Source organism: Lissotriton vulgaris, chromosome 3_1 (genome assembly GCF_964263255.1).
Source record: "Lissotriton vulgaris chromosome 3_1, aLisVul1.2, whole genome shotgun sequence".
NCBI classification, from domain to species: domain Eukaryota; kingdom Metazoa; phylum Chordata; class Amphibia; order Caudata; family Salamandridae; genus Lissotriton; species Lissotriton vulgaris.
Window position 1 is genome coordinate 285,926,074 of NC_141689.1, and position 15,663 is coordinate 285,941,736.

Genomic DNA, 15,663 nt, shown 5'->3' on the forward strand with positions numbered 1-15,663 from the left:
GCACCCGCTGCATAACGGGGCCCCGGAATCCAAAATTCTGAGCCCCGACTCAGCAGACAGTGACACACTGGATGAGAACCCCTGGGCCGTGGAGGGAGCATTTCTTTATTTATCACCAGCTATGAAATCTCCCTGAAATGAGTGACAACACTGCTGCAGCCGCGGATGTGCTACGCAGCCAAGATGGCGGCTGGAGCGCTGTATGGAGCATGCAACACTGACAGCCTGTGCAACAGCGCCGGAGCCCTTGGAGAGGAGACGCTGCAGCAAGGCAGTGGAGGTGTTCTTGGCCCCCCCCCCCGATGTGAATGAAGGGGCCGGCAGCGAAGGCAAGAGATACATGCGACCGCAGTGCACCCACAAGATATCGGCTAGCACTCCAATGGAGCGGTCGGAGGATCAACAGCTGATGGGATGGTCGTTAAGGGGCCCGCCAGCTGCAAAGTGCATCTTGTGGGCCCGGTGTGCCTGGTGCTGTGAGGGGATCGTGGTGGGGCGGAGCCTATTGCACTGCTGCAGTCAGACTTGAACGATTTGTTATATCTGGGCGCACCCAGATATAACAAACCCACACATTCGTATTGTAGAACGGCGGGAAGACAAAGTTATATTTATATCCTCGGGACGAGCCAGCCCGAGGAGTGCACGCTTCGATACAATGTATTGGAGAGCCCGGGTGGCTCTTTACATCCCTCCTTTTCTTTAGCTAATATCAACATTCTAATTATGGAGTTAGGGTGAAGCACACACAGTCTTTGAATCGCTGTCTTAGCGCGAGGGTTCGGCCGGAAACCATACCTCTGGCTCCAGGAGCTGGAACTGGTCCCTGCCTTGGCCAAGTCATGTTTCATAAACATGTCAGGCACGTGCAGACGGAAATCATCTTGGGTTTTTGCAGCCGCACCCACACACACACGTATTGTAGTGAGGCGGGAAGACCTCCAAGCGGTTTCACCAAGTTATATTTATATCCTCGGGACGAGCCCACCCCAAGGAGTGCATGCTTCGATACATTGTATTGGAGAGTCCGGATGGCTCTCTACAAGACTGAAAATGACAGGACCTGGGAGGAGATCTCCCTTAGTATTCGAAAGGAAAGGAAGAACGAAAATACATGAGGGCGCCAGCTGGGCTCAGTGCCTTGCCTTGACACAAGCCAGGGATGGAGATTACACCTAGTGAGTGGCTACTGGAGCTGGCCCGGTGGGGATGTTACAGTGCCCATAACTAGGGAAGAAACAAGTTAAACTTGACAAGCCTTGTCTAGAAGGAAAAGAACCACCAGTGTTCATTCATCACCAGGAAGACTCTGAGGTGATCTGGCATTCCTGGGAGGGGGCTATGGACTATCCCTGCAAAATACTGCGGACAGGGAGAATCAGGGACTCGTGTAGGCTGGAAACTACAACGCACGGGCCCAGACTGTTTTTTTCCCCAACTCCCCCAGCCCTCCCCCCAAGAGGACTTCAGTGCATGGCAGGGTGGCAGCAAAATAATTGTGCACAGCGTGCAAGGAGCTACACATGGCTGCTGTAGAGACATTGACCAGCTGCTTGAGGGAGCGGAGAGGGAGAGTGAAAGCACCACGGAGTAAGGCCAAGCCGAACACTGCAAAGGGGGGACACACACACACAAGAGTGGTACCAACCAGCAATGACCAGACCGAGCTCAATGAGGGCCACACATCCCTGTCAGCATATATGGCAACTGTCTTGGAGGCAATGAGAAGCAAAAAGACGTCCCTAGAAACACAGATTGCCACGGTGGTGAGCAAAGCACGATTACTGAGGGGAGATCACAAAAACTGGTCGACGAGTTAGAGACAGAAGACCAATGGGAGCTACTCTGCCGCAGGTGAAAGATCTTACACAGAAATGCACTGCCACAGAGAAGGAAGTGAGGCTGCTGACAAACAGACTGGAGGATGTGGAGGGTAGGTCCTGCCAACACAATGTTCCACTGGCCAGTGTAACAGTAAATTCAGAGGGCAAAACTCTGAACTATTTGTGGAGGAGTGGTTGGAAAAGACTGTCTTGCAGAGCAATCTCTCCAGATTCTTCTCAGTAGAACATGCACACAGAATCCCAGCGTATCCACTGCTGCCTGGGGGGGGGGGGGGCAGGGGGGCTGACAAACTACAGGGATAGAGATGCTATCTTACAGGCGGCAAGGAAGCATGGTCCCTGGGTAATAGATGGTCAAGAGGTAAATCTGTATTCGGACTATACTAACCTTGTCCAAAGATAAGGGAGGCATATGTGCCAGTTAAGAGGGTGTTGTGCAAGCTGGATTTCAACTATGAGCTCCTTCATGGCGTCTGCACAGGAGGCCAGGTCAAGGCTAGAGAAATAGGGTCTCTGTTCAGGCTTACTGCCTGGGGTGCAGAAGGAAGATTGCTGGGGAGTGGCACCGTCGAGGCGTATAAATAATGAGAAAGTCACTGCCTCATCAACAAAAGAACAGAGGAAGGCGGCACTGACCAGTTCTGTATTTTTTTCATTGCCGTTTTAAATTTGCTATACAAAATCCTTTTCCTACAAAATTGATATAGGGATTTAGTTGCTCAAGATTCTATTGTATTCCTAACGAATTTCACAATCAATTGAATTCACAGTGTAATGTGTGGTATTTAACAGTAGGAGCATTTTTCGACCCTCCATCCATTTGCAGCCCACTAGATCAGAAATCTAGTTAGGGATGTTTTGTGTTTTAAACTTGTTGTTTTCCCTGCTTTTCTTGCATTTAACGTGGGATTTGCAGTCCAACCTCTGTAGTTTGTCCCTCTCATTCCATGGTGACAAATCTGTTTTACCTCCAAATTTCTCCTTTGCTCTGTGCGAAGACCTGTGTGTTAAAACAGTGCACCCCCAGCCACCATTTTGTGTTCAATGCCAGTGAGGCCAGACCCCTCGCCCCCCAGCAACAGGGATATTCTATATCAGAGGGTGCTTCTGTGAGCTGTTTAAACTGTATTTACTGGGGCCTGTGCACTTCGTTTTTTGGCCAGCAGGGGGAGTAAAGTTCTATTCAAACAGTATTGTTAGATTTCGAGTTAGTGAAGCCTTTACCTGCAGAAGTCCAAAGTGTGGATTGAGCCTGTCTGTCTCCTAGGAGATTCTGAACAGGAGAAGCAGCTGTCCAGCCTCCACCCCCAGGCCAGCAGACCATTGGCTATTCAGCTACCAGGCAAGTCTGAGCCCTCCTCTCACGCCTGCCCAGGCCCCTTCAGGCCTTGCTGGGTGCACCCCAAATCATTCTCCTCCATCTTGTGAATTGCAGCCTACCTGTGCCCCAGATTGCCGTGAGCAGAGTGCAGGAAGTGGTAAGGAGACAGACTAGTGCAGTCTCTTTCCAAAACAAAAGTTGTTTAAAAAAACGGTTTTCCCTTTCTGTGATTACTGTCTTTACATGTGGTTGTTACAGTTTAAAATTGCAGTTTTGACCTGCCTGTGATTGCATATGTTATTACCTGTTTTGTGTTTTAAACTTGTGGTTTTCCCTGCCCATGATTGCTTGCATTTAACATGATGAATTGTGGGATTTGCAGTCCAAACTCTGTAGTTTGTCCCTCTCATTCCTTGATGACAAATCTGTTTTCCCTCCAAATTTCTCCTTTGCTCTGTGCTAAGACCTGTGTGTTAAAACAGTGCACCCCCAGCCACCATTTTTGTGTTCACAAGCCCTATTTCTCATCCTGTTCCTCTATCAATATATTTAATCTAAATATACTTACTTCCTTTATGTATCTATATACTTTCAATGTACTTATGGATCTATATATTTATCACTTTCTTCTAATTTAGCATTTCCAATGTACTAGCCTATTTCTCAGCCTATACTTCGCTCAATATATCTTCTAGCCCAACCTTCTGACTCATCTCACACTTCTTTCTAATACTCCTCCCAATGCACTACCCTGTCTCTCATCCTATACATCTATCAATATATCCTCTACATCTACTCACTCATTTAACCCAAACCCCATACCACTACTATGATCGCCAAAATAACACTTTCTAGACTCTCTCCTGCTCTACCCCTCCTTGCATCATCTGACACCCTTTAACTACACCGATCCCCTAAAACAAACCTTTCTAAACTCTCCCCTCTGACTCCTCCCCTCCAAAACTCCTTTTTACTCATCCAAAAGCCTCTCCCTACTGCTAAGACCTAAAAAAAAAAAATCCTTCACTCTTGTATCCCTCCACTATCCTTTTCAATCAAAATTAACAGACTAAAATGTTCATTTCTCAAATTCCATATTCAACTATACTAATATACTGCCCAAATAACTGAATAACATATCTACTACTCAAATTACTTCATATTTATACTATACTAATTTTCAACACTTATCCTTTATGGGTTCCGGAGTGGCGTGCTACTCGCCAGAAAAGCGCTTCAACACCCATCAGGGGTAACAAGTGCTGTATGAATGCAAATCTTTCTTCCCCTTTTATCCCTCCTCTATCCTTCTCACTCCAAGTAACAGACTAATATCCACCACTGAAATTACCTCATATTTCACCATATTAATTCACCACTAATCCTTTATAGGCTTCCTGAATAGCGTGCGTCAACAAGCGATAAATAAATACAAACCTTTGTCCTCCTCTATCCTTCTGCTATCATTCCAAATCCAAATAACTGACTAACCTATCCACCACTTAAAAAGTACTTGCATTTTTCACTATACTAATTCAACATTAATCCTCTATGGGTCCCGGAGTAGCGTGCTACCCGCCGAAAAAGCGCTTTGACGCCTCGTCAGGGGTAGTAAGCGCTATATAAATGCAATTACAATACAATGAAGCAACATCCTAAGCAACAACAGATGGAGGTCTTATATCTCAGAGGGAGCGGAAAGAGTTTCGGAACGGACAGATGGAACAGGAAACAGAGAAAGATGGAGTGCTGAATGTTACGTTCATGACATCTGAATGCTTGGTATAGGTCAGACCTAATTTACTGCGAGTAGTGATAAGAGAAAGTCATGCTCCGGGACCCGGGGGCAATGGAGTTTATCTGATGTATAGAGAAGGCACAGAACTATGGACAGCCGTGCAGAAGTGGCCTCAGGCTGCGCCCCAACGACAGAAGCACATGCTGTTTTGGAGTTGTTAAGGTTTGGGACTTAAATGTACTGTGGGTTTTGGGGGTGGTTAGTTTTAGAATCACTACACGGTAAGGTAGGGAGGGGGGTAGATTATAGCACCTAGACACACTTACACATCCACCATGACTCCAACCAAAACATTACCATAGTTAACGTGGAATCTCAACCAACAAGGTAGCAGGGTAAAGAGAAGTTTGGTTATCAAGGCCCTTAGCAAGAAACACATCTCATTGACCGACAACACTAACATGGGGGGCAAGTACAAATCAGCAGGTACAATATACTTCAGGGTCATGTAGCGTGTTGATCCTTCTCAAAACATTTCTGCCGTTTCACATGAAGCGCAGATAGACAGACGCACAGGGTTGCTATATGACAACCCTGGGAGAACATGAGGGTGACACTATGTTACTCACTAGTGTGTATACCTCTACCGAGCTCTAGTCAGCAACACTTTAGAGAGTGGGAAACATCCTGATTGAAGCTTTCCCTGCTCTACCAGCAATAGGTCGGGATTTCAATCTCGCACAGATGCGAAGCTACATAGAATGAGCACAAATAGTGGAGGGGAGACAACAGGGGGAAGTTATAGAGCTTCATGCAGGCACTTGGGCTATGTGATGTCTGGAGATCTCTCCACAACAGTGAGAGAGGATACTCATTTTTCTAGGGTGCACACGACATGCATTGGTGACTTGATTATTTCTTCAAAGCAGGCAATTTGCTCCCTAGGTTTAGTGAACCAGGGTACCTCGCCTGGGGGATTAGTGAACACTCACCCCTATGAGTGACGCTGTCCATTAATGTGTGGTCACCACGCAGGGAGTGGAGAATGGAGACGTGGCGACGAGATAGACCCACTTAGTTCTATTAAGAGGAAAATAAAGATACAGTGCAGTAAGGCAACAATCAGAGGTGTCATCATTGCGGAAAGGAGGATAGCCCTGCTCAATTCGAACAAAGTTGTTGATTCTGTGGAATGGCTGTACCTCTTCGGAGTCCTGGCCAAGATGGGCTTTGGTACAAAATACATGACATGAGTCAAACTGCTCTACGTCAGGCCAAGGGCCAGAGTGAAGGTTAATTGTCACACCTTCCTGAATTTAGAGTGGAGAGGAGGACGCGGAAGGGCTATTCCCTCTAGAAATATAAGATTTGTCAGAATGGTTGCAGATTGATGCGCAGATCTGGGGCTGGCCGCGGATTAAAAGATGGGATGAGCGCATATTCCCACACGCCAACAGAATTTTGCTCTATCTGACAAACACATTACAGACATTGGTCAGGCTGAGAGATGCCGTTCACATTTTCAGGACTCACTCTGGTTTTGCCATAAACTGGGAAAATCCCTTTTGTTACCAATAGGGGATTGGGACAGGTGGAGGTACCACCAAGAGTGGAGACCAGCAGGTTTAAATAACTTTGGGATCTGGATCACTTAAAGTCCAGGTTCGCACAGGAGGTAAATCTGCGTCTCATGTTAAAAGGGCTGGAGCAGGATGTTATGTTACGTTATATAAATGTATTACGCGCACGGCTACTCCCGAGTGTCACAGCACGAGACCGAAGGGGAAGAAAAGTGGGCTTCAGATGAATAGTTGAGTTTTCAATTGCTTCTAAAATACAGCTGGATGCTGGGTGATGCGCAGGACCAGAGCATTCCATACGGCCGCCGCTTTCACTCCAAAAGAGCTGCCTCCTATCCTCCGACGCTTGAAACGTGGAACCTGGGCCTAGCATAAGGACGAAGAGTGCAAGGAGCGCACAGGAACATAAAAGGATAAACGCCTCTGCAGGTAAAGAGGCCCACGCGCGTGGAGCACACAGTGGGCCAAAATCAGACATTTAAATTTCACTCTAAACGCCACGGGCAGCCAGTGGAGAGAGCGCAACTTCTGCTGCACACTGTCCCTGGTCGACAAACCCAATAGGAGTCTAGCTGCGGTATTTTGAACAACCTGGAGCTTCTTCAACAGGTAGCCAGGTATACCAGAAAAATGGGCATTGGCGTGGTCCAGCCGAGACAAGATCAATGCACAAGTGACCGTTACCACCTGTGGCAGAAGAGGAAAAAATCTTAGTATTGAGAAGGAAAGACCTTCGTCGAACCAAGTTATTTACTGGCTACCCTGTAGAGGTCGGGAGAGGGTACTCGGGAGGCCAGAGCTGATCTCTAAAATTGAGAGGAAATTTAGCAAAAAGCAGGATCTCTGATTTTTCTTCGTTGCATTTGAGCTGTGCCACCCCCAGCCATTTGAAGATAAATGAGAGGCAATGTTGGACCAATAGAACAGAGTCTGTGTCTTTGTCCCAAGTGAAGAGCAGCTGGGTGTCATGAGCATAGGCCAACACCTTAGCCCCCCAACTCCTCTGCTAAGTATAACAGCGGAGTGACATAGATAATAAATAGGAGCGGACTAAGGGAGGATCCCTGCGGGACACCCGCTGTTACTAGCTAAGGGGAAAAGGAGGATGGTGGAATCCAGATCTGCTCGGACCGCCCTTCCAGGAAAGATTGAACCAGCCCCATGCTGTGCCCGACAGACCGATCTGAGCCAGACGTGACAAAAGAATTGAATGCGGGACAATGTCGAACGCCGCCGAGAGGTCGAGCAAAATCAGCGCAGCCCTCCTGTCTGCGTCCAGACACTCCCGGATGGCCTCCGCCACCTCTACCAACACCGTTTCAGTGCTGTGTGACGCCCGGAACCCAGACTGAGCTGAATGTAGGAGTGTCTCCCTTTCCACAAAATTGGTAAGCTGTTTATTGACCGCCTTCTCGCACACCTTCGCCAATGCAGGAAAGAGGGAGATAGGCCGTAGTTCCCCGGGCAGGCGGGGCCCAATGATGTGAAGCACTGGCACTCAAGAACGCTTTTGCTGTTAGGAAAAGCAGCAATGCTTAAGATGGTACCACTCCCTAGACTGTTATATATCCTCCAGAACAGTCCCTACAAGATTCTGGACGCTTTGTTTACCAGGGTAGATGCGTTTAGTATAGACATTGATTTGGGCAGGGGGGCAACCCTGCATAGGTATGAGGGTCCTCCAGAGATCCAAATATGAGGGAGTTCTCGACCTGCAGTGCATCCGGAAACCCCATGAGGTAGCACAAGTGAGTGTAGTAAAAGACTGGGTATACACAGATGGGAGGAGTTTCATGCATGTGTTCTACGGGGGCAGGCTGTTGCCTGGAGCGAGTCTGGCCACTAGAGTGGAAGTAGAATTCTGAAAGAGGTTGATCAGAGAAATGGGGTGTGATAAGAGGCTGACCCAGAAAACACTGCTATGGGAGGGCCCCACTTGTGTCCAGTTGTGGCTCTGAAGGTTTTTCAGAACTGGGACAACACCGGCCTTTCCACGTTGGTGAATGTTTGGGATACAAATGGAGTGGTGCCTTTCACCTTCTTGAGGAAAGAATATCAGATGCGAGAGTGGCTGTGATATGGCCCGTTCAGACATGCCCTCAGGGAATGTGTGTCATTGGAGGATGAGACACAGGAAGACCCCACACTGGTAGGGAGACTGCTACAAGGGTGGCTGGATAAGAAACTGATCACACAACCCCCTCTGTTGAGATTACAGGATAGATGGGAAAGAATCTAGGGAAACTCAACGAGGACGATTGGCGGGAGACTTTGGGGTGTCCAGTGGAGGAAGCCATAATGGTGAGTTTTCGCCTTATCTAAATTAAAATCCTGCAATGGGATCATTAAACAAGAATACTGCTCCATAGGATAGTCAGAGTGGAGGATGGGCACTGCCTTAGAGACTGTGGTTCATAGGGCACACTACTATACAAATTCTGGAGTTGCCCCCACTTGTGGGACTTCTGGGAGGCTGCTCGGCGATCTCTGGATGAGACAATGGGGCTGCACCTGGAGTTACAATTCCAGCTAGCACTCCTGGACCTATGGGGCCCACAGATCTATCTCGATATCAGAACATTCTAGTAAACTATGCATGGTAGCGAAAAAAGACATTGCTCAGAGGTGGGGATTCTGGGATTGCTCCCAAGCATCAAGACTGGGAGACAGGAATGGGACATTATAAGCTTTTGGAGTGGGAAGTCAATAAGGGACAGGGTTGCCAGAAGAAATTTGACAACATCTTGGGTGGTTGAGATGCAGGAGCCGGTTGGGATATGGGGAGCTGGTTGAGAGTTTGATGAGACAATTATCCATAACCCTGTTCTAGGGTTGGAAGGGTGAGGCGGAAAGAATAAAAATCCTTTGCAAATATGAGAGGGTCAATGACGAGGAGAGGTGACAGGCAGCGGACAATGACGCGGAGAACATTGATACATAATTGTACTGAGCTTGGCTTGAGGCGACTGAGGTGGGACTTGTTATCGTAGGTTATTACTGTATACACTTATGTATTAAACAATAAACATTACAAAACGTTGAAGTTCATCAGGAATTTTATGAGTCATAACATGATAGTGCAAATGAACAACAAGTTTCTCCATAAACGTTTCTCAGACAGCAATGTATGCAATGGGCATCAATCTCTGAAGATTCTGGGCAGTAGGGAGGGGAATAAAGAATTAGGGTTAAGATAAGTTTTAATTCTTGTTTTTCAGCCAAGCAGTTATGAAGGCAGATTTAAGGCCTGTGGAGAATATGGAAATATTGATTTTGATTGACAGGAAAGTAACTTGCTATTTTAAATTATAAAGGAGAAGGAGCAAATGCACGGCAAGAAGAAGAGTTTCAGTGACCGTAATGATATTTATGAAATACTAGTAACTTACTGCGGAAAAGCACAAACTAGCGGGATAAATTATAAAATTAGTACAGGGACAACAATGGAGCAGGTGGCAATACAGGTGTTTTACAACTACAGTGATTTACCAGTAAGGGTTATGTGGATGAAATATTAAAGTTGCAGAGAATTGTGGCAAATTCTGTCAGATGCAAGTTTTCAAAACTTTGAAAAACATTTAACTGCATAAAGCCTGAGAGAATCTTTTGTCATGGAACAGACTTTGTACAGCATTTTTGCACACTCTAGCATCTACGAGAAATAGGAGGTTATGTTCTGTAAAATATTTTCCACATTTTCCCTATTCCTGCAAATGAGCCATCAGCATTTAAAAGTCTGTATTAAGGAATGAGATTGCCAGAGCAGCGATTACTTATCATAAGAAAATAGCAGGTCCTTTGTGTGCCCTTTCATGTGGGAGGAGTACTGAACTAACTGGAGATAGCCAAAATGTTGCAAAGACGAAATAACCTTCCCAGTCTTAAAAAAACAAAACAGTTTTCAGTATGGTGTTCCATTAAAGTTAATGGTTAAAAACCAAATAAAGATACAAAAAGCTAGAAATAAAATGAATACTTCACAAATTAAAGAGAAACTTTGGAAAAGTAAGGAGAAAGTGCTCTAAATTTTTGTTATGGCACAGAGGAAAGTAAGACCGCTCCACTGGATTGGGGCCCGGACACAGCTTGAATAATGAGTAAATTAGATTTTAAATTGTGTGCAAATATTTCAGTAACTTTCCAACGGGGAGAAAGATGTCAACAGTTTTAAATAAGCTGCGGTATATGCAAAAAATATTTCAGTTCCAGATAACCTTTTTGTGGTTGTCCAGTTCAAACCCAGGAAATGAAAGAAACCGAAAATCTTTTTGTTGATACGTTTTAGTTAAGAAATACAATACCCTGCAGGTATAAACAATCAGCATATATAACACATATATAACATACATGGAAGGGAGAGAAAGTGAAGGTACAAAATGCAGTGGACCCATAAACTAAATAACCATGATCTATAATGATTTTCCAACTATGGGAGGCCATGTAAAGGAGTAACTAGTTAGCTATGTTTCTCCCTGTGAGGAATGATATACGCATTATGTTACCACATAGGTTGAGAAAGAAAGAGTCAAAGCTTTCATTCACACCTTCAAGACCTCCTCATGTGGAATACAGATTAAAGCTTTGGACCTGATAGTGCGGATATCATGCTTTCACTAATCCAAAGGCGACTCGTACACTCCATCGGTAACAAACCTTTAACCAAATTTCAGTGAGCCCAAAATAATGCGGCCCATATTTTCTTCAGCCTAAAGTCTCTATCGAAAAACAGGCTCTAGCCACAAAATGGCTGTTGTCCCTAGTACAGGTGCCATAATGTCTTTACATGGATGACAGATATAAAAAAAAGTCCTTTCTACACCAGATCAGATGTTTAATAGTAGCCTTCTAGAATTTGAGGTCATTGAGAAACACAAGATAACAGTGGTTTTGATAGAGATGGGTTTTATGAATTTGAAACTCCCTCCTGCTGCACTTTTGGTCTGTATCAGCCTATATGAAGTTCAACAGGGCAGCAAAGGCTTGTTTATTATGATCAGCATACAGTGGCTAATCTCGTCCCACCGACTTACTGTCCTTTCCCTTTTTCTCCCATTGGTAAAAGTAATCAGAAGAAGCTGCCTTAAGTTATTTAGTATCATTCAACACAACAAAAATAACAAATAAATAATCTCATACATATCTGGTAGCAAGAATGATATTGCACCCTTTAAAAGTGAGGGTTCATCTTAAAACAAGCTACTAACTTACCACCAGTCGAATATAACAAACATCAGAACTATTTTGCAAATGTTCGTATATGGCAATTATCTGGCTATGAACAATGCAATTCGAATTGTTTCAATAAGAAAAAGGCATTGTTAGCTCACCTCCTTCTTTTCTTTAGCTTCATTCTTCATTTGCTCTCTGTTCCATAGTTTTCGAACATTTTTAAGTTGAGTTTTCGAAATGACATCCCACCTCTAGGAGAAAAATAGTAATAATTGATTACTTTATAAACAAATTAGAGAACGCATAGAAATACATATTCTAGAAAGGATTTTCTTTATATCATACAACCTCATTCTCTTTTTGAGAGTCCACATAAAAAGTGGGAAAAGGTTCCTTTCCTGCTGTCATCATGGCCTGAAAGGAAAAAAGAAACAGATTTCATAAGCTCAGGGTGGCTCATATGACAATCTCTGCAAACACTTTCACCGCCTCCAGGGGTATTAAAGTATTGCTGATTTTACAGTAAACGACACATTATGTTCTCAGAAGTATGCTTCTGCCCATATTTAGAAGTCTGGCACTTAAGCTGAGCAATAGAATGCGGACATTTAAGATCTTCCATGCCATCCTAAATAAGAGAACTCTCCCATATGGTAATTTCAACAGAAGGAGGAGTTGTGGATACCATAAAAGGCTTAAAGGTTGTATTTGTTCTCTGGCATTTAAACTTGGCAATCAACATTTGGAAAAGAGGTATTTGTGAAAATGAGTAAAGGTAAATTCCTCATCTATCAAAGGGCATTCCCACTTGGATCAACCAGTCGCCCAAGTGCTGCCATACAAATATTTGATGATGCTTCAAGAAAGCTGTTACCACTGCTGTCCTCTTAGAGAAGGTGTACTGGGCAGACTCTAGCAAGGATATGTCAGCGTGTTAATCTTTGAAAGATCAAAGCAAAACGTTATATCCCGATGATCGGCATGTGGAAGAATATTTTCTGTAAGCCCATAGCACACATCCAAACAACTTGCATTAATAGGGAGGTAGATATGGTCAAGCTTAAGCATCCTTAATTTTCCATCTTTGTTTGCTGACTTGGGCCGAAAAATGGAGGCAATACCAGTGTGGGACTTTTTTTCCCTCTGGAAACTAGCAATAGAATATCTTTTTGCTCCTTTAGTGACTCAACTTGATATAGCTATTCTTTAAAAAATTAAAATTAAAATATATCTCCCGAACCAACAGAAGAGGCTTTCAAGTTGTGAGTGGAATGTTATTGGATAGGGATGTCAGAAATCCTAGTCTGTAACAATTCTCTACAATATCTAGCACCCTTTGTATTTTGTTACCTTTTAAAATGCTGCGAGATGCTTACCTCCCAGTGAGGTATGCAGTGAAGGCAAGCTGTTGGATAGGGACCTGCAGAGGGCCTCAAAGTACAAATCTATGATTTTTTTGGTTGCAAGAAAGCTTCCAATGTTGCTGCTGGAACAGTCTGTCAGTAGGGTGTATGAACATTTTAAGCTCAACTGTGAAAAACAACTCTTCACTATCCCTTAATCTTCAATTTTTTCAGATTTCACCATGACCTTCTGTATTTCATCATTACATGAGTATTTTCACTGAAAGGTAGATCCTACATTTTCTGTTAAGCATTCAGATTCCAAGAAGTGATTATGTTTCAAAGCAGTGAGTCACAACCACGGGGAATACATCAAGATGAGATGAAAGCTCCAATGAGTTCTATCGAGAAATGATCATCTTGTCTGAAGAAGTGATCATCCACTCTAAGAAATTCCCACAAGCCTTCTCTTCGGTCCCTAGGCAGTAGGTCTTCCCCTCAAAGCCAAAGTGGCTGAGGCGCAATTATTTATTGTTGTCTAGAAAGCCTCATGCCCACATAATCCATACATCTGTTGTCCAGGTATTTTGAAGCAAAAAGAAATCTCTTAAAAGCAGACATGACCACAAAGAGATTCCCCCTCAAAAATTAGCAGCCCTGATGTCAGAACGTGAAAGATCTCTTCTGTCTTTACTTTGTTTTTTCACAGAATGCAGAGAAACTCCTCCAAAGTGTGGTCCGGGAAGCCAAGCTAGAGTAATTGTATATTTGGCAATAATGTTTCAAAAACAAATCATAAGTATTTGTACTTGCCGGTGTTCCATAATCCGCTGCCCCCCGTGAGGCAGTGCCCCCCCCATGTTTTGCGCATGCGCACGCATGCGCATATTACGGCCGATGACGTGGTACCACGCCCACCATCATTCCGTGACATCACCATTGCGCATGCTCTATTCGAACATGGCTCGCGTCTCGGGCAGAAAGCGCCCGCGGGGTCCTTGTGCCAACCTCTATACACAGCCCGTCTCCGTACCCCCCACCTGTAGGCCGGTATTGCACCGCATTAAAGCTGCTACATATTTATTTAAAATGTACGTGTTAAACACATTCCATTTCTGACAGCTCTCAGCGTATCCCCAGTAAGTGTCCTCAATTCTTTAGCCTTTCCTTTCTATGTCCATCTGATCGGCCTCACTCGGACTTCTTCTCAGACCCCTCTCCCTTTCCTTCTGTAATCAAATCTCCATCAGATAGATGGTGATTAAATTGGCATTAATTAAAATGAATTTTGAAGTGTTCCAGCCTCGTACACCGCCTTGGGCTGCTGGCGGCTCGAGGCTGTGAACAATGTTGGCACAAGGACCCCGCGGGCGCTGTCTGCCCTTCTCCGCCCCGTGACGTAGGGGGGGTAGCCACTCACGGGGATACAATAGTTCTCAGAACACCGGAAAGAGCTGCTGATGTACCTTTTTTGTGTGAGGGTGAAAGCCACAAAGTCTAGTCTTGCTTTGAGCTCAAGACTTTTAGCACAAGAGAAAGTACACAGAATTTGACTAGGCCGGCTCTCATATGAAGTTACCTTCCCCAGGTTACTTTTTTTGGACAGGGAAAAGCCTGAACATTGAAGATCGTGTCTAGAGGCATTCAGAGCTTCAGGTGCACACTACAAAAAAGCACTACACTTATTAAAGAACTAGTTTGTCCTCTGCTGAACTCTTGAAGTGCTTATCACATACACTACATACAAGTTTACCGTTTGTAATGAACAAACGCATTAGACCATATCCATGTAAATCAGGGAACACAATGCACTTCAAAAAAATATTTAAAAAAAAACAAAAAAACAGAGGCCCTATTCTACCCTATACAGAAAGTTACTAGCGGTCAGCTGCTACGACAAAATAGTTAGAAACAAGTATAATCTAATTTCTTCAAGAAGCCTAATTGCAATAATCAGCAAAGCTGCCTTGAACAACTCCAATAGTCATTTCACAAGCTTGATTAACTTGTCAACTTATCTGCTTGATTATGTGCGACTGAATTAAGACCATGTGCTGCGATACTGGATTACTTAACACTGCAGTTCTTGTCTGTTTAAACAGCTGACTTGGTGTGCAGGTCCACTATGAATATTTTCTTTGGTAGAAGCTTAGATTTTGAAACTTGGACTAGACCATATAACTTACAATTTTGTTGCACTTTCAGCAAAGAGTGGGCATAGAAGTAATTGCAATAGTATCTTAACAAACCATGCACTGTACTTGGCAGGAACCAAATGAGACCAAAAACAATGGCATGCAGAAATCCAAATGTACCTTCAGAACGGTCTTAAAAGGCTTCTTCTGTGTTCCATCTCCAGTGGAATCGTCCCCTTCTCGATCAGAAACATACATTTCTCCTGCATAAAACAAAAATTACATCTGTTCAACAATGACAGCCTTTTAAAAACTAGAACGAACTAAGGGGCATATGTATTAAAACATCATTTTGCAAGTCCTTAACCCCTTCGATGCTCATGACGGAATGGTTCCGTCATGAGCATCGGTCGCGCTGTGCTCATGACGGAACCGTTCAGTCATGACCACACCCATGATTGGAATGTTCAGCACCGGGGGAGAATCGGCACCGCAGGCAAGGTGTTTGTGAATCGTTATTAAGGACTCGCAAG

At 44.5% G+C, this 15,663-nt stretch overlaps 1 protein-coding gene across 1 annotated transcript in view; it reads right to left on the bottom strand.

The window, feature by feature from the left end:
- Positions 1 to 15,663, bottom strand: part of NARS1 (asparaginyl-tRNA synthetase 1) — a 155,190-nt gene that overhangs the window by 108,859 nt on the left and 30,668 nt on the right. Inside the window, exons 2-4 of the mRNA XM_086960444.1 lie at positions 15,311 to 15,393; positions 12,001 to 12,066; positions 11,811 to 11,903 (exon numbers count right to left, since the gene is read on the bottom strand). Coding sequence (XP_086816570.1) covers positions 11,811 to 11,903; positions 12,001 to 12,066; positions 15,311 to 15,393 — 242 coding nt within the window. The remainder of the gene's footprint in view (positions 1 to 11,810; positions 11,904 to 12,000; positions 12,067 to 15,310; positions 15,394 to 15,663) is intronic.